The sequence below is a fragment of the Paroedura picta genome, chromosome 1 (genome assembly GCF_049243985.1).
Source record: "Paroedura picta isolate Pp20150507F chromosome 1, Ppicta_v3.0, whole genome shotgun sequence".
NCBI classification, from domain to species: Eukaryota; Metazoa; Chordata; class Lepidosauria; order Squamata; family Gekkonidae; genus Paroedura; species Paroedura picta.
Genome location: NC_135369.1, coordinates 17,793,214 through 17,811,491, shown reverse-complemented (window position 1 = coordinate 17,811,491; position 18,278 = coordinate 17,793,214). Strand labels below are relative to the sequence as shown.

Genomic DNA, 18,278 nt, shown 5'->3' with positions numbered 1-18,278 from the left:
TGGTGCATGGCGCAGGAGGTGCGCAGCATTTTGGCGGCTGGGGTGAGGACAAGGCATCCGGGTGTCAAGGTGTGCAGCGGACGAACCTGTAGCCCTGAGCCGATGTCTCCGGAGGTAGCCGGGCCAGCCAAGGCAGGTCAGTGGAGGAGTGGCATCCTCGGTGGCCAGACAGTGTCTGGCCACAACGCTGGCTGTGCGGCTCACAGCCAGCTTCTGATGGCAGGTGCTCCAGGGGTGCGGCCAGATTGGCCCATGCGGGCAGAAGTGCAGTCCAGACACTGGATGTGTCCTGGACAGAGCTCTGCCCACAGGGGCCTTTCCCAAATATTAGGGAGAGCCATGGTAAGGAGATATATATTTCTCTTTCGAAACAGGCACTCTGCCCATGCTTAAAAGCACCCTTGCATGCAATCTTACACGATACATGGCCAAGTCAGTTCAGGATTGGCTGTGGGACTCCTACCGCCCTGAAAAGTCATGCTGAAATCTTTCCCCTAGAGATTTCTGTGTTCCTGCTCACTGCTGCCTTGCCCCCCTTCCTCCCCCAGTGTCATCAGACACATGGCATTAATTTCTGGAAATGTTAATCTTTCACCCGCCACGCACTGCCGCAGCAACCTCTAGCTCCAAATTTGACAGGCTCTGACCTAATTGTACGAGAAGGGAAGAGCAGCCCAGTTTGGCCGACGGCAGCTGCAGGAGAGCACGGAAGCATGTGTGGTGAGCGGGCGGCTGGCAAGCCACAAGCCGACATGAGGCGGAGAGATTTGAGCATGATGTGAACGGGCGTCTGCGATCAGACAGTGGTGCAGAGGGGCAATCGTGCACGGGCGGGGGGGCATTAGTGCAAGTGGGCCACTGAATGGTGGCAGATGTGATTCAGCATGAGGGGCAGTTTTATGGGATGGGTGTGAATGCAGAAGCCAGCTGAGATTGTCACCTCTCCCGGAGGAGAAACCTCCCGGTTGTTATTTGATGGATCATTCATTCATTCATTCATTCATTCATTCATTCATTCATTCATTCATTCATTCATTCATCCATCCATCCATCCATCCATCCATCCCTCCATCCCTCCATCATTAGACTTAATTTATTTATTTATAATCAGATGTATAGACCGCCACTCTTGGACCAGCCAGCTCCTGGAGGTTTACATTAAAAACATAATATACAATCCCCATACAACCGGCAACACCACCATCTTACTTACAAAACTATACAATGGATGGCGGCGACAATATCTATCCCCTGACCCCCCCCCCCCAGTACCTCAACCCTTCTGTTCACAGTTGTGATGCTCCAGTAGGAGTCACCAGGCGATGTTGGCCCCGGGGGGGGGGGGAGCCAGTTTCATCTAGGAGGGGGGGAAGAGCCGATCTTATTCTTATCTGAAAAGGCATGTTAGATGCTCTTTATCTCGTTTTTTAAGAAATCTGGCTCTGCTTCTGAACCTTTGACGGCAGTGTGGCTCAAAGGACTGGAGATGAACTGAGAAGGAAACGCTTCATCTGTTGACTTTCTTGCTGGTCAGGCTGCTGTTAGAAGCCCAGGAATTGGACTAGGTGGGGAGGAAGGTAGCAAACTTTCCTCAGAGTCTACCTGTGGTAAACACACCACCATCTGGGAATGTGTCTCTATACCCCTGTTCCTCTTTCAAAGTACTTGCCTAAGTGAAAGAAGGCTGTCAATTTTTGAACCAGCCCTTGCCCTTCTTTATTTTTTCATGATGTTTGTAGACCAAGAAACACACTGGGATGCCCTCACATGGATCTCTCTGTATCAGCCTAGCCTACCTCACAAGGCTGTTGTGAAGAAGAGCGATAACCATGCGCACCTCTTTCAACAGAAAAAGGAAGATCAAAATTTCCCTGTCTCTGGTCTTGGAGACGTTTTCCCAGATAAATGCTAGTGAATGCATACATGCAGCCTTCTAAGGTTCCTTGCCTCTTCTAGAGGAGGGAGGGTGATAATGAACAGGTGGTGATTGGGGAAATTCCACATTACCTGTTCTATAACCTTAAAAAAATCCCAGACCTTTGTCTGGAATAACAGAAATGTTGCAAGTGAAGGAAAATGTTTCTGCATGCCAGGCTGCTCTAAAAAGGCACAGGGGCAGAGCCAGAAAAAATAAGCTGGCAACCATTTGGGGAAGATGGCTTCATACGCCAGGGATGCCCTGGACTGAATGACTGATGGCCCAATTATTGCCCTCCCCTATGGGAGTGGATGTTCTCTCTCTTTCCCAGGAAATACATTGAAATTAAAATTATCGACGACGAGGAGTACGAGAAGAACAAGAATTTCCACTTGGAATTGGGTCATCCGGAACTGCTGGACTCTTGCCCACGGCACGGTCAGTGCAAAGACGTGGGGCGGGGGGGGAGCATTGGCAGAGTAATTAACACAGCAATGGTGCACAACCTGATTAAAGAGTAGATAAAGGTTGATTTAAGAATGAATATACTTGATAGGAGAGAGAGAGAGAGAGAGAGAGAGAGAGAGAGAGAGAGAGAGAGAGAGGTTCCTAACTACATCTCTAGCTGAGAGAGAGTCTAAGACTGTGCGGCAATTCTGAGAAGAAGGGGGAAATTGCCCTGAGAGCAGCAATCTGGAGACAGACAAGGAAAGACACTTAAACAGGAGAGATGGTGCTGACCTCTTTAATGGTCTTCTTGCTGCCCCCTGAAAAGTCTTCCTTTCATCTTTGAACACCAGGCATTGCCTTTTCCAGTGGGGTGGAGGGGTGGGGAGGCAACGTTGAATGACAGCAAGAAGGAAAGACAGCAAGGAGGTTCTGGGGGTTGATTAGAGATTTGGTCCGCAAGGTATGGCAGATGGGAGGAAAGAAGTGTGCCATACGGGCATAGGGGTGCCAGCCTCCAGGTGGGCACCTGGAATTACAGCGTAATTCCAGACTACACAGAGAAGATCCCCTGAAGAAAATTAATGCTTTGGAGGGGGGATTCTGTGGTGTCATGCCCCACTGAGTCCTTGTCCTCCCCAGGCTCCATCCTCAAATCTCCAGAAGTTTCCCAACCTGGACATGGCAACCCTACGGCCGCTATCCCCTGCTGGTGGCCAGAGGGGATTTGGCAACCTTATATGAATTTGTAATAATTGCTCAGGATTGGGGTGGGTGGGTTCCAAGACATAGTCCAAAGGTGTACATAGCCATCTCGCAGAACTGATGGAAAACAAGCTCCGTTTCATCAGAGGTTTCCAAAGGGCACTGAAGGCACAAAAGGTAGCCTCCCATTTCTTTCCACCGCTGCTCTTTTAGCCTGGAAAATATTTCTGAGGGTTTTTTTAACAGTAAGATGAAACAACAGAGGAAAAGCTGCTCTGGCTTCATATCGGTTCAGAGGAAGAGGAAGTCGGCAGGGCTGGTAGAAAAGGGTTTGGATTCATAGGGGAGGAGGCCCAGGGTACTCGGGAAAGGGGTGCAAGAATTGTGAGGGGCATGGAAAAGAGACCAGAAAGAGGGAGCCAGAGCTACTAGGTCCCTTGGTTAACCGCCAGTCACAGCTTTCCTGCTGCTGTCCTATGCCAGGTGACACCAATGAAAACCGTCTGCCAGAGGGAGAAGAGGGAGCAATTGCCAAAATGGGTTGTCCCACCCTGGGAGAGCACACCAAACTTGAGGTGGTCATCGAGGAGTCCTACGAGTTTAAGGTGAGACACCCCATGTCCCCTGAAAAAGGCCTACAATCCCTTTCTCCTGTCAGTTGATTCCTTTTGACAGCTTAGCATTCTGCCACTGCTTCTGCAGTGTCTTCCAGGGTTTTTTGGGTTCAAGCGGATCGCTGTGTTGGTCCAAAGTAGCACAACGAAATCTGAGTGCTTTGGCACCTTTAAGACCAACGAAGATTTATTCAAGGTGTGAGATTTCGTGTGCAGGCACCCTTTCTTAGACAACATTTTCTGAGGAAATGTTCCTCCATCGGGAACCGCCCCTAACCTCCCCGGGAACCTCCCCTAATTTCTCAGCTTTGCAATATCATAATGTCCCTGTGGAGGGCCATGGCCCAGGGACAGAGAATCTGCTTTGCATGCCAACGGTCCCAGGTTCAATCCCCAGCATCTCCAGTTGAAAGGACCAGATAGGGAGTGGGTTATTTATGTATTTATTTTATTATATTTATATACCGCCCTCCCTCGAGGCTCAGGGTGTTTTACATGGAACTTTCATGAAACAGCATGTTGTAAATAAACGTATTGGTTTGACCATATATAACAGCTTGACAATAAGTCAACATTTAACAATAGGACATTCCTCCATTCTTCTGCACGGTGGTTTCTGTTCTTTTCTGCGAGTGCAGATTGACAATGGGAGGGACCTCTGGGCTCTAGCTGGTGGATTTGCTTACTTGCCTTGACTGAAGGCTTCATGGAAGACCTCCCCCTGAGACCCTGGAGAGCCGCTGTCAGTCAGCCGCTGCCTTTGACAGACCAAGGATTTGATTCAGCATAAGGCAGCTTCAAGTGCATGCTCATGGGGGTTCCCAGTTTGAATGGGCTGCCTATGATAACATGTAGAATCAAAGACTAGAACCATAGAGTTGGAAGGGGCAAGATAGGCTGTATAGTTCCACCTCCTATTCAATGCAGGATCAGCCTCAAGCATTTAGGATAAGGATCTCTCCAGCCGCTGCTTGAAGACTGCCAAATGAGGGGGAGCTCACCATCTCCACGAGACTCTCCCTACAAGCAGCAGTCATGCGGGGGGGGGGGGGGATGGACTCTGTAGCATTATATCCCTCTGAGGTCCCTCTCTTCCACAAACTTGACCCTCCCCAGGCTCCAACCCCAAATCTCCAGGAATTTCCCAACTCAGACTTGGCAACCCTCCCAGGCATTCTGACCCACAGACTGAAGACCGCCGCTCTAGCATTTTGTCCCACATAGACGTCTTTTGGGCTCAAGGATCCCTCAAGCGTGCCAATTACACCCAAATCTTGTGCCCCCCCCCCCTTTCTGCATTCAGGCTTTTCCTGCGCTGAACTGATTCCCAGGGACCAGTGTCAGCCTCCTGCGATGGGCACGTACCCCGATCCGGTCCGGCGCCCTCTTTTTCAACCCGCTTTGAACCTTTGTCCCTGATTTCCGTGCCACCTTACGCTCCAGTAGCCCTGCTGTCACGGCTGGTTAGTCAAATGTCAGAGGGGCACAGCGCCAAAAGATGCAGTGACATTTTCCCATGCCGTTCCTGGCCCCTGGCACGGAGCAGCCAAGGCAATTTGTATCTGAGGAAGTGCAGCTGCTCTCGGAAGCTCGGTTGGTCTTAAAGGTGCCGCCGGACTCCCGCTTTGTTCGTCCAAGGCAATGCGGAAGATGGCAGCTTGTGGGGTGGCGGCGGTGGGGACTGATTGTGCAGGAGATATGCCTCCCCATCTGCTCTGACCCCCTTTGGCATCACCGCTTTCCCTCTCCCCTTTCAGAGCACAGTGGACAAATTAATCAAGAAAACGAACCTGGCCCTGGTGGTGGGCAGCAGCAGCTGGCGGGAGCAGTTTGTCAGTGCCGTAACCGTCAGCGCCGGTAAGAAAGGGATGGGAGATCACTGGGGCCGGAAGACTGGGGTGGGCGTTCTGGGAGGGGCTGCCGGCTGCCGGGTGGAACCGAGAGGTCTTCTGGAATTATCACAGAGATCAGCTCCCCCGGAGCAAATGGCTGTTTTTGAAGGGAGGCGGTATGGCTGGGGAAGGTTGGATGCCACCCAATGTCATATACCGGTTCATATACCTGGGCTTTATTTCAGTAGTGGGTGGCAGGTAGGCTTGTCAGCTCTGGGTTGGGAAAGACCTGGAGATTTGGGGGCGCAGAGTCTGAGGAGGGGAGGGACTAGTGGGGAGGGGAGGGACTTCAAATGGACGTCAAAGTCCACCTTACGAAACAGCCATTTTCTCCAGGTGAACAGATCGCTGTCACCTGGAGATCTCCAGCCACCACCTGGAAGTTGGCAGCCCTAGTGGAGGTTGGAAGGCCTCCCATGAAAGGTGGGCTTTACCCAGAAAAGCAAGGGAGAAAGGAGGGAGCTGAGTGAGGGAACAGGGCAGCAAAGGCACTCTGGCTCCATTTCTACACCGCCCCCTTCTTCGAGGAGAGACAAGCCTCATCCTGCATTCTGCTGCAGTTCATTAAGGATGCTCATCTGCTAGGGAAATGGGGGCTGTCCATGGAAGGAGGAAAATATTTGCCAGGAAAACACCAAATATTGCCCTCTTCCCCGCGCGTAACAAACAGATGTCTTGCGCTTCCTCCCAGATGGTCCTAAACGGTGCCCCTGGCAGGATATTCAGAGGCTGTTCTCTCCCACCCACCCACCCATCTGCTCGGTGGGAAGAATATGAGGACAGTGAACTAAATAATTGACATTCTACTTCTTTTTAATGTTAACTCAGAGATCTGCCGCGTCTGGTAGGCCCGGGCCTACCTCTACTGTTACCAAAAATTATCTTTAGCTAGCGATCCCAGCCTCCGTGGCACCTTTATTAATTTGTTGGTTTGTTAGTTTATTATATTTATTAATTATTTATTATATATACCACCGTCCCCTGGGGCTCAGGGCGGTTTACATGGAACTGGAGAGAGAAAAAAAAAAGAACAGTTCAGATAACATGATACATTGAACAATAGTGAAACCATCATAACAGGAGAACAGTAACATAATGGAACAAGTATGGTGAGAACGTCCAGTTTTTACTGTAACATACTGACGGCCCCGTAGGATGAACATGTCAGCGGTGGTTCTCATGGGAAGGGGGCTCAGGGGCCAGTGGGAAGTGAATGAATTCAGGTCGACCTCAACCAAAAGCCTGGCGGAAGAGCTTTTGGGGACTCTTCGAAATTACAGCTCATCTCCAGTCAGCTCCCCTGGAGAAGGTGGACATTGTGGGGGGTGGTCTCTGTGGCATTGTGTCCACCTCAGGTCCCAGTCGTCTCTTTCTCCAGGGATTTCCCAGCCTGGATCAGACATCCCCACCCTGAAGGGACTGGCAACTCAACCTCTACTGCAGGGGTAGTCAAACTGCGGCCCTCCAGATGCCCGTGGACTACAATTCCCATGAGCCCCTGCCAGCGTTTGCTGGCAGGGGCTCATGGGAATTGTAGTCCATGGACATCTGGAGGGCCACAGTTTGACTACCCCTGCTCTACTGCATTTCCCCTCTCTTCCTGGAAGGAGCTTGGGGGAGGGTGTGTTCACGCATCACCCCTCTTCCATTTTTTTTCTTCACAACAACCTAGGCCAAGATCGCCAAAAAGTTTTTATAGGAAGCAGAAATCTGAATTCAGGCCTTCCCAGGCCTAGTTCAAAAGGCTGCGGCTAATCAATTTACGGTTGCCAACCTCCAGATGGAACCTGGAGAGCTCCTGTTATTACAGTTGATTTCCAGGTGGCTGGTTTGGAAGGACCTGGGGATCCTGCCCGTAGTGGTTAGTAGTGCTGATTTCTAATCTGGTGAGCCAGGTTTGATTCCCTGCTTCCCCACATGCAGCCAACTAGGCTTGTCAAAGCACAGTTAGAGCTGTTCTGACAGAGCAGTTTCTCTCAGGGCTCTCTCAGCCTCACCTCCCTTACAGGGTGTCTGTTGTGGGGAGAGGAAAGGGAAGGTGACTGTAAGCCACTTTGAGACTCCTTTGGGTAGAGAAAAGCAGCATATAAGAACCAACTCTTCTTCTTCAGTAATATCAGGGCTCTCTCAGCCTCACCTCCCTCACAGGCTGCCTATTGTGAGGAGAGGAAAGGGAAGGCGAATGGAAGCCGCTTTGAGACTCCCTCTGGTAGAAAAAAGCGGTATATAAGAACTTCTTTAGTAATTTCAGGGCTCTCTCAGCCTCATCTCCCTCACAGGGTGTCTGTTGTGGGGAGAGGAAAGGGAAGGCGATAGGACACCACTCTGAGACTCCTTCAGGTAGAGAAAAGTGGCATACAAGAACCAACTCTTCTTCTTCATCCCTTGGAATTACAGCCCATATCCAGACTACATAGATCAGTTCCCCTGGAGAAAATGTTCCCTTATGTCATTGCACCCCACTGAATTCCCTGTCCTCCCCAGGCTCCATCTCCAACTTTCCAGGAGTTTCTCACCCTGGATCTGGCACCCCTGTGCCCCCCTCCCCGCCCCAGTAGCTAGTGGGTCCTGGCAACCATTCCCCCCCAATACATTTGTCAGAATGGCCTCATTGGAATACTTTCACCCACTCCAAAGATTCTCTCAAGCTGTATTTTAAAGGGTTAAGCTAGAATAGGGAGTTCTCCCCCCCTTCCTCCCGCCCCACATCGCCACTCAGAGGAGCACTGAGGAAAAAATAGCTGGAAAAATGATGCCTCACTGTTGGCATGATGTCACTTCCAGCAAATACCTGGAAATGGCGTCATATCACAGACATGAAGCTCTAGAATTTTACCAAAACTCTATGAAAAACCATAGAGTTTTTTTCCCAAAACCTAAAGTGTAACACTGGCATGGTGACATCACTTTCAGGTATCCACCATTAGTACAATGGGCAATAGATAAGATTAAACTAGCCATGTGGGGTTCATTTTGTGTCTTGATGCTGTCCCCCACAGGTGATGACGAGGACGACGACTCGGGCGAGGAGCGCCTCCCCTCCTGCTTCGACTACATCATGCACTTCCTGACGGTTTTCTGGAAAGTTCTCTTTGCCTTTGTGCCGCCCACCGAGTACTGGTGCGGCTGGGCCTGCTTCTTCGTCTCCATCTGTCTCATCGGGGTGCTCACCGCCCTCACGGGGGACCTGGCCTCCCACTTCGGATGTACCATCGGTCTCAAAGACTCTGTCACGGCCGTGGTTTTTGTGGCGCTGGGCACCTCTGTGCCTGGTTAGTGAGGAGGGTGCTGGGCATCCAGGGGCAATGGTGTGGTGTGAAAACACGGCAGGATGTGTTGTGGGAGGGGTGGTTGGACTAGCCACGGAGACTGGAATTAGAGACCCCTTTCCGAATGAGCCCAGCCCAGCCCGTTCTGTTTGGTCGCCCTCCACATGCTAGGACTACATGGTTATGTGTGAAGCTCTTCCTGGCACGCGGATACTTTGGCAGGGAATCCTTCCCTCGCTCTGTGAGCCAGCAACAAAAGGCAGGAAATGGCAGCAGCAGCAATTAACATAAAAATCGCCTGACGATGTCCAGCCAACTATCCAGTGCCGACTTTGCACAGAGGACACACAGATGCCTCTGGGAGCTCACGAGCAGGATGGGAAAGCCCTGCCTCTCACCTGCCGTTTGTCCCTCCCACACAGGATTGATGGGTTCTCTAGACAGCATTGCTACTTCCTGTTGTCAGAAGAAGAAGAAGAGTTGGTTCTTATACCCTGCTTTTCACTACCCAAAAGAGTTTCAAAGCGGCTTACATTCACCTTCCCTTTCCTCTCCCCACAAAAGACGCCCTGTGAAGAACGTGGGGCTGAACGAGCTCCGAGAGAAACTGCCCTGTGAGATTAGCACTATCAGGACTGTGACTAGCCCAAGGTCACCCACATGACTGCTTATGGATGAGCAGGGAATCAAACCTGGCTTGCCAAATTAGAAGCCGCTGCTCTTAACCACCTCTAGGCAAATGAGCGCTTTTAATCTTGATCTCTTCACATTTGCCTCATCCTGTTACCGAATTTTGTCTCAGACACATTGACATGGTGGCCACACATCGGTTTTCCTATCCTCCCCAGAGACCATGGGGGTTGAAAGTGATAAAAAGCCCTGCTGGATCAGACCAGGGGGCCATCTAGTCCAGCATCCTGTTTCACACAGAGGCCTCGATAAGGGCTAAGGAGGAGGGCATGGATGTGGAGGTCTTTCCTGTGTCCCATCACTAAGAGTTGTTGGGTGCCGGTTGGGAAATTTCTGGAGGTTTGGGGGTAGATCATGGGGGTTGCAAAATTTCAGGGTGGGAGGACCTCGGCAGTGTATAAAGCCACAGAGTTCACCCTTTAAAACAGCCAGGGAAGTGACGTCTAGTGTAGAGCTCAATTGTAATTGCAGGAGATATCCAAGTCCCACCTGGAGATTGGCAACCTAACTCCTCACTTTGGTACGGAGAGGTTTGTTGCCTCTGAGTGTGGAGGTTCCCTTTAGTCTTCTGGCAGCTGTCTGCAGTGGGGGGTCTGGATTATCCAAATACCCCAGCAGATATTGTAATTACCACAACTTCTTGGAGAGGGAGAATGAAAATCTGGTTTAAAACTAGTTTGTTTTATGTTGTTGTTAGGTGCGAAGTTGTGTCCGACCCATCGCGACCCCATGGACAATGATCCTCCAGGCCTTCCTGTCCTCTACCATTCCCCGGAGTCCATTTAAGTTTGCACCGACTGCTTCAGTGACTCCATCCAGCCACCTCATTCTCTGTTGTCCCCTTCTTCTTTTTCCCTCAATCGCTCCCAGCATTAGGCTCTTCTCCAGGGAGTGCTTCCTTCTCATGAGGTGGCCAAAGTATTTGAGCTTCATCTTCAGGATCTGGCCTTCTAAGGAGCAGGCAGGGCTGATCTCCTCTAGGACTGACCGGTTTGTTCGCCTTGCAGTCCAAGGGCCTCGCAAGAGTCTTCTCCAGCACCAGAGTTCAAAAGCCTCAATTCTTTGTTTTATATTTCTCTTCAGTTATACACACAAAGGATTCCAAGAGGTTGCCTCTGCAGGCACTGACCACACCATCTTTGGCAAAGATGCCCTTGGGCTAGTCACAGTTCTCTTAGGGCTGTTCTGGCAGAGCAGTTCTTTCACAGCTCTCTCAGCCCCACCTGCTTCACAAGGTGTCTGTTGTGTGGAGAGGAAGGGAAATGTGTTTGTAAGCCGCTTTGGGACTCCTTCGGATAGTGAAAAGTGGAGTATTTAAAAAAAAACCCTCTTCTTCAAAGTGACTGGATTACAGGCCCTCTGGCCCTGCTCAGATTTGGCGGGAAATTGTTACCACACAAAAAAACATTGTGGCCTATCCTGGCTGTTTCCTCACCAAAACTGCAGTCTCTTAAGAACAATTTCCAGGGAGTAAGGCAGAACAGGGACTTAATTTGTGGCAGACCTATTAGGACTGCTCTTCGAATTGTGTTTCCTTCAGACCACTTCAGTTATAATTGTGGTGGAAATTGTGCTGCCATCTTGTAGCTGACTTATGGGGACCCCAGAGGGTTTTCAAGACGAGACGTTCAGAATCAGCTCGCCTCTGCCTGACTCTGAGTAGCAGCCCCGGATGTCCTTGGTCGTCTCCCCTCCAGGCACTAACCAGAGCTGCTTAGCTTCCAAGATCTGACCAGATCAGCCTAGCTTGAGTGGTAGTATAAAGTGCCATCAGGTTGCGGCCAGCCTATGGCAACCCCATAGAGCAGGGGTGGCCAAACTGTGGCTCTCCAGATATCCATGGACTACAGTTCCCATGAGCCCCTGCCAGCATGGCAATACCCATAGCAGGGGATCATGGGAGTTGTAGTCCATGGACGTCTGGAGAGCCACCCCTGTCATAGAGTTTTCAAAGCAAGACATCTTCAGAGGAGGGTTTGCCAGGGCTTGCCTCCACATAGCAACCCTGGGCTTCCTTGGAGGTCTCCCATCCAAGCGCAAATCAGAGCAGACCCTGCTCGCTTTCTGAGATCCGACACGATCGAGCTAGTCTGGCCCACCCAAGTCAGGGCTCAGTTCTACTTACCTGTGCGTAAAAATGTAGTTTGCATGTTTGCTTTTAATCATTTTGCTTTCAAAACAGCAAAAGCTGGAAAAGTTTCATTATCTTCCTCTATCTCCCGGTTTATTCTGTGGAAGGGCACTGCTCAATCCAGGCAGATGGGGAGGGAGGGAGGGAGGAGAGGAGGGGAGAGCCAAGGGTCTGGCAGGGCAGAAAATCCTTTTAGGCCCCAGGGCAGGTCGCTTGTGGCAGCCCCGCAAGCAAAAGACATTAGGACCAGATCCAGATAAAGGCCAGTTACCCACCCCCTGAATGCTTCTTGGATGCCCCCTCTCCCCCTAACGCACACAGCTGACAATCCTAACTCTGTCACGGCTACTTAGGATGCACACCAGAGCTCCAGGCCAGCCTTGTGTACATATTAATGAATTGGATGAAAGAGCAGAAAATTTGACTTTTTGAACATGTGACTGAGCAAAGCCAGCAGCAGGAGTGGGGGGGCAGGGAGAAGCCATTGTATTTAGCCGGCGGTCTGGAGAACCGGATTAGAAATGAGAAACCCGCTCTCAATGAGTCGGTGGAGAAACGGCGATAAGATTCAGACTCCCGTGTATATGTAAAACGTTAATCTCCTAAAGTGCTTAAAGGACAAAATGTGTGCTTCAGGGTAGAGAATGAAAGGTTGTTGAGAGCTCTGAATGGGAGACTGCAGAATAGGACGAGGTTGCTTTGGGAGGGAAGAAGACAGCAAGTATATATATATATATTTTTTTTAAGGAAGGCGTTCAGGAAGTCAAATTCAAAGCTATGGTGGTGGACACATTCATGCGATGAGGCTGGTTTATTAATTGTATGAGGTGGGCACACAGACATGTCGGAGATGAGGAAAAAATGCTCAGAGGTAGGGGTGAAAAAAGGCCATCTAATCCAAGGTCTGGTAAGGTTGCCAACTCCTGGTTGGGGAATTCCTGGAGAGTCAGGGGCAGAACCTGAGGAGGGCAGAGTTTGGGCTAGGATGTGGCACCATAGAGTCCACCCTCCAAAGCTGCCATTCCCCCCCCCCCCCCCGGGGAGCTGATCTCTGTAGACTAGAAATTGGTCGTAATTCTATAAGGACTCCTGGTCCGTGGAGGTTGTCAGCCCCGTGCAGCCTGTGATGTCTCAATGTCTACAAGAGAAGTTCTACAACCTTACATGGTAGATGTGATCAAACCTGATTAGGTTCACTGGGGTTTAAATCAAGAAAAAGCTTTTCTGACCCACTGCATCTGCAAAGCCAAGGATACTATTATTAGTAACCCGCTTGTGGCAGGTTACATGTGTCCAGTTAAGAACTCCCATTAAAAAACCCATTAAAAAAGAATATACCGATACAATAAACCAACAACATGACAGAGAACTCCCCCCTACCCCCTACCCTCAGAAGGAGGAGACAGGAGTGACAAGATAACCAAAGTTGCAGCTTGACACCAGGGGGGCCCCATCAATCTTCCCCCACTGCCCCCACCTCAACCATAGACCTGATGGAAGAGCTCCGTTTTGCAGGCCCTGTGGAATGCTGGAAGGGCCCGCAGGGCCCACAACTCACCCGGGAGCTCATTCCACCAGGTTGGGGCCAGGTATGCTGCCCTAGCTGGCCACACCCAGGGGCAGGATCTGTCTGGGCTGCAGAGCCTAGCTGGAGTCCACTCCAGAGTAAAGTCAAAGTCTAGTCCAAGTCGTTAGGAATCAAAGCAAGCAGAGTTAAGGGCGAGGCAAAAAGTAGTCAAGGGAAAGCCAAGGTCAGAGTCCAGATAAGCAAATATTCAACAAAGCCAGTCCAATTACCAGATGCGTAGTCAAAAGCCATTTGACATGAGTCAGGGAAGCCGATGGGAGTCAGAAGTTCGCAGACCAAAGAATCCAAGCCGGACAGGAAGGTTTCTGCATAGATTGCATCCAAGCCAAAGAGCTGTTGCTGTCTCTCCTAAAAGCAGCCCAGCTAATTGGCTGCACCTGGGGGAGGACTCACTTATCCTCCCCAGGAGCTATCCCAGCTGGGCCCCATCTACTTTGACAGCGTGCCTGCAGTCTCTGGCTCCTTCGGCGTTCAGCAAACTCCACCCTTCTGCTTTGCCTGCGTTGCTCAGGCAAGCTGTCAGGGCTGGAATGCATCTGCGGATGCACCAAAGATGCCTCTTGGGAAGAGCCTGGCTGACTTGTGCTGCTTTCCTCTGCTGCACATTCAGAGGCCCCTCTCTCTTTTGGCAGAGCTGGTTCAGGTGCAGGCCCTGGTTGCTGTGGCAACTCCTGGGAGACGGGAGGTGGCAGTGGAGGCATGACACCAGGACCGAAAAGGCCCTGGCCCTGGTTGAGGCCAGGTGTGTTTCTTTGGGGCTGGGAATGACCAGTAAATTATCGCCCACAGAGCGTGAGGCCCTGCAGGGGGCATAGGGTGATAGGCAGTCCCTCAGGTATGTGGGTCCCAACCCGCATAAGGCCTTGAAGGTTAATATCAAAATCTTGAACCGGGTCCAGGCACCAACTGGCCTCAGCACAGGCGGGATGTGGGCCCTCTCCACATTGCCACAGGCTGCATTTCCATGCGTTTCAATTTTCCCCTCCCCCTCCCAACACTTGATGCATCTGGTGAAGCATCATCCACAAATGTTTCTGCCACAATAAATCCACTAGCAGGCAGTGAAGTCCCTACTGCACAGCCATAGAAAGTACTGGGGGTCTCTTAGAAGAGATGAGAGAGGGAATTTCTTCGGTACTTAAAAAAAGAAAACAAGTCACTGGGTCTGGGTGATGTTCACCAAAGGTTCTTAGGGAACTCAGATGCAAAACTGTTAATCTGCTAACCAAAATACGCAAGGTGGCACTAAAATTGATATAGAACTTATCAACCATGATGCCAATTTTGTGAGAGCCAGTTTGGTGTAGTGGTTAGGAGTGCGGACTTCTAATCTGGCATGCCGGGTTCTATTCTGCGCTCCCCCACATGCAACCAGCTGGGTGACCTTGGGCTCAACACGGCACTGATAAAACTGTTCTGACCGAGCAGTAATCTCAGGGCTCTCTCAGCCTCACCCACCTCACAGGGTGTCTCTTGTGGGGAGAGGAAAGGGAAGGTGATTGTAAGCCACGTTGATCCGCCTTCAGGTAGAGAAAAGCGGCATATAAGAACCAACTCTTCTTCTTCTTCAATTTTCTAAAAAGAAAAAAGGAGATCTAGGAAATGACAGGCCAATGAGCCTAGCGTTCGACTGAGGTAAATTTATGGGAACTGTTATTAAACATTGATTTAGTAAGTATAGAGGCCATCATGGAATTTGGCTGAGGAGTCCTGCCTCCCCAGCCTTCTGGTTAGATTCAAGTGGGCAGCCTGCTTGGTCTGAAGCAGCAGAACAAATTCAGAGTCCTGTGGCACCTTTAAGACCAACAAAGTTGTCACTGAACTCTAAATTTGTTCTTCAGCCTTTTGGTGTTCTGTTTTGAATAGTTTAACCCAGTGGTCCCCAACCCCCGGTCCGGGGACCGGTACCGGTTCATGGATCAGTCAGTACCGGGCCGTGGCTCTTCCTCATCCTCCTCCCCAGCTGCTGCCTCAGGGGCTGCCCTGCCACTCTCCAGCGGTGCTCTCCAGCGGCCACCATGGCTGGGGCTCCCCCTTGGCGTGGCACTGCACAGTGGGCAGCGGGAAGTCAGGGGTGCCAACAGGAAAGCAAGCGGAGCAGGGGCTCAGGCGGCAGTGATGTCCCTTGGCAAAAGATTACCCCCCCCTCCCAGGCCTCAGTAAAATTGCCAAGCGTTGACTGGTCCTCAGTGATAAAACGGTTGGGGACCATTGGTTTAACCAACACAGGAACAAGTGTGATCGAGCAGACATTAGCTACCAAAAAGCCCCTCACCAGAGGCTTTCAAGTGAACGTAGTAGATCTAATCTAATAAATAATCAGAGGACAGGTCTGCTCCTGGGTTAGAAGCTGGTTAAACAATAGGAAGAAGAATGAGAATAAACCGATCCTTTTACAGTAGCTAAACAATGGGCTTCCACAGGGGTAGAGCATGGTCAGAACGTGGTTGCCAAAGGATCCGCTGGCTCAACATGATCAAAGCTGATACAGGGACCACGAACCAACCAAAAGAACCAAACTCCGCCTCTCCTAGGCACCGCCCCCAAACATCCCGAAATTTCCCAAGCCCTAGTGAGCACTTTCCTCACAAGACAAGGCTGAGGACTTTCCGTGTATCGATACAACTAGAGGGCGAGAGAGATTTCCAGACCTTTTGGTCAGGGCATCGGTAGCCCCTTTAGTGAGGCTAACTAACATTGTCCTCTTCGGAGGGGTGGGGTGGGACAATCCCCTTCCCGCTGCCTGCCCCCACCAACCCTCTCTTCCTCTCCCTCCTCTTCTGCCCAGATACCTTTGCCAGCAAAGTGGCCGCCATCCAAGACCAGTACGCTGACGCCTCCATCGGCAACGTGACGGGCAGCAACGCCGTCAACGTCTTCCTGGGGATCGGAGTGGCCTGGTCCATCGCCGCCGTCTACTGGGCCTCCAAAGGCCAGCCGTTCCGAGTCCAGCCGGGCACCCTGGCCTTCTCGGTGACCCTCTTTACCATCTTCGCCTTCGTCAGCATCGGCGTCCTCCTATACCGGCGCCGGGCCCCCGTCGGCGGAGAACTGGGCGGGCCCCGAACCCCCAAAACCCTCGCCACGCTGCTCTTTGTCAGCCTGTGGCTGGTCTACATCCTCCTGGCCGCCCTGGAGGCCTACTGCCACATCCAGGGGTTCTAGGAGAAGAGGCCAGAGCGGGTAGAGTCGCTTGCAGGCTTGGCCTGGGGGAGCTCCCCTCCCCTGGATGACCGCCCTGAGTCGGGAGCCCCTCCACGCCCCTACCAACCTGGGGGACCTCTTTACTGCAGGCACTGTCAGGTAAAGACTTTGCCGAAAAACCTAGACGGTAGCCTGCGGTCCAGCACTGACGAAGGCAGCTCCGAGCGCCAGGGAATGCGCACGGGCAGGGGGCAAAACGCTAGCCGGTTGTTACGTCTCTGTTCTGTGACTGACTGGTGGGGTCTTCCAATTCGTATCGCTTCCAAGACTGATCGGGGAGGGGGATCTCCCCCCCCCTTGCACACACACACTTTGGGGAGCATTCGTCTCCCAGGCATGCATGGGGCATGGCAGGCTCGGTCAAAGATGGTCTAGGGCCCGTCCGCCCCCCTCTCCCCTGCTGACCGGAGGGGGATGGAGCGTTTGGGAAGCAAAGCTCTTCCCATCAACTCCCAGAGCCCCTCAGAGGGGCAATGCTTGGATTGGAGGGGGGCTTTTAAAGTCACATATACCTCCCCCTCCCCTTTCACGTCCCAACCGTGGAAGGCCTAAGCTATTTCCCGCCTGGATGTTGCATGTCTAGGGGGGGCGGTTGGGATGAGGTTGAAAGGGGAATACTCTGTACGCCGCCACTGCCCCACGAAGGAGGGGGCTGCGGGAGGCTACTGGGAAGGGGTGGGTGGGAGAAATGGGTCCCACCCCTTCGTGGGGTCTCCTTCCAAGCACAGTCAAGCCCCTCGAAAACCGACACTCGTACCCAACTCCCCAAAACAGCACAAATCTCAAGCATCAGCAAAAAAATTAAAAATCAATAAAAGGGGAGAGGGGGAGCCGTACGTCAGCTACTCTCCCCCCTCCATCCCATCCGAAAACGACCCCCTCTCCCCCCATATCACTGTTTACTCCTGTACAGAACCCAGATTTCTATTGAGTTGAGTTTATTTTACTTACAAGAGAAGAAAACAAGATTTTATTTTATTTTTTATTTAAAGAAAAAGAGCCCTCCTCCGACACCGATTCGCTCAGCCCTTCCTTTCCCTGCTCCTTAATGTCGACTCCCCTCCCCGAGGTCGCTGAATGCGGCACTTCCCTTCCACTCCCCCCTCCAAACTGGGGGTGGGGAGGATATTGGTGCATCCTATGTCCAAGTTTGCATGGTGGCTTCTAAACCCCCCCCCCAACCCACATGGTCTGTGTGTCTGCGGGTCACTCTGTTCACGCTTGCCCGTCTGTCTTCTTGCCGGTGCCTGCCGATCTCCCTGCCTGCTCTCTGTCGCTCCTCCCAGGTGCACCTTCTATGTCCAACTGCCTGCGTTACTTTGGATATGTTTTGTGTGTCCGTGTGCGCGTTTTTTAAAAAAGTTATTTAAAAACTTGCTGGAGAAAGTGGTCTTTTCAAAAACGTGAACCTTGATGCAGCAGGGGGGTGGGGGTGGAGGAGGGGAGGAGGGTGCGTTCACAATGGGGAAAGCAGGAGCTCTTATGTTCATAGTGGGCCTCTTTCTGGTGCTGTTGAGGCACGGTGGATTTATGTCGACCTCAAATGAAGAAGAAAGAAGAAGAAGAGTTGGTTCTAATATGCCACTTTTCTCTACCCAAAAGAGGCTCAAAGGGGCTTACAGTCGCCTTCCCATTCCTCTCCCCACAACAGACACCCTGTGGGGCAGGTGAGGCTGAGAGCCCTGATATCACTGCTCGGTCAGAACAGCTTTATCAGTGCTGTGGTGAGCTTAAGGCCACCCATCTGGCTGCATGTGGGGGAGTGCAGAATCGAACCCGGCATGCCAGATTAGAAATCTGCGCTGTTAACCACTACTGGC

At 51.6% G+C, this 18,278-nt stretch overlaps 1 protein-coding gene across 1 annotated transcript in view; it reads left to right on the top strand.

The window, feature by feature from the left end:
- The window catches only part of LOC143831025 (sodium/calcium exchanger 1-like), a 44,610-nt gene extending 26,786 nt beyond the window's left edge, over positions 1-17,824 (top strand). The window contains exons 3-7 of the mRNA XM_077324206.1: positions 2,250-2,356; positions 3,554-3,675; positions 5,442-5,541; positions 8,576-8,848; positions 16,043-17,824. Coding sequence (XP_077180321.1) covers positions 2,250-2,356; positions 3,554-3,675; positions 5,442-5,541; positions 8,576-8,848; positions 16,043-16,419 — 979 coding nt within the window. The 3' untranslated portion in view covers positions 16,420-17,824. The remainder of the gene's footprint in view (positions 1-2,249; positions 2,357-3,553; positions 3,676-5,441; positions 5,542-8,575; positions 8,849-16,042) is intronic.
- The last annotated feature ends 454 nt before the right edge of the window (positions 17,825-18,278 follow it).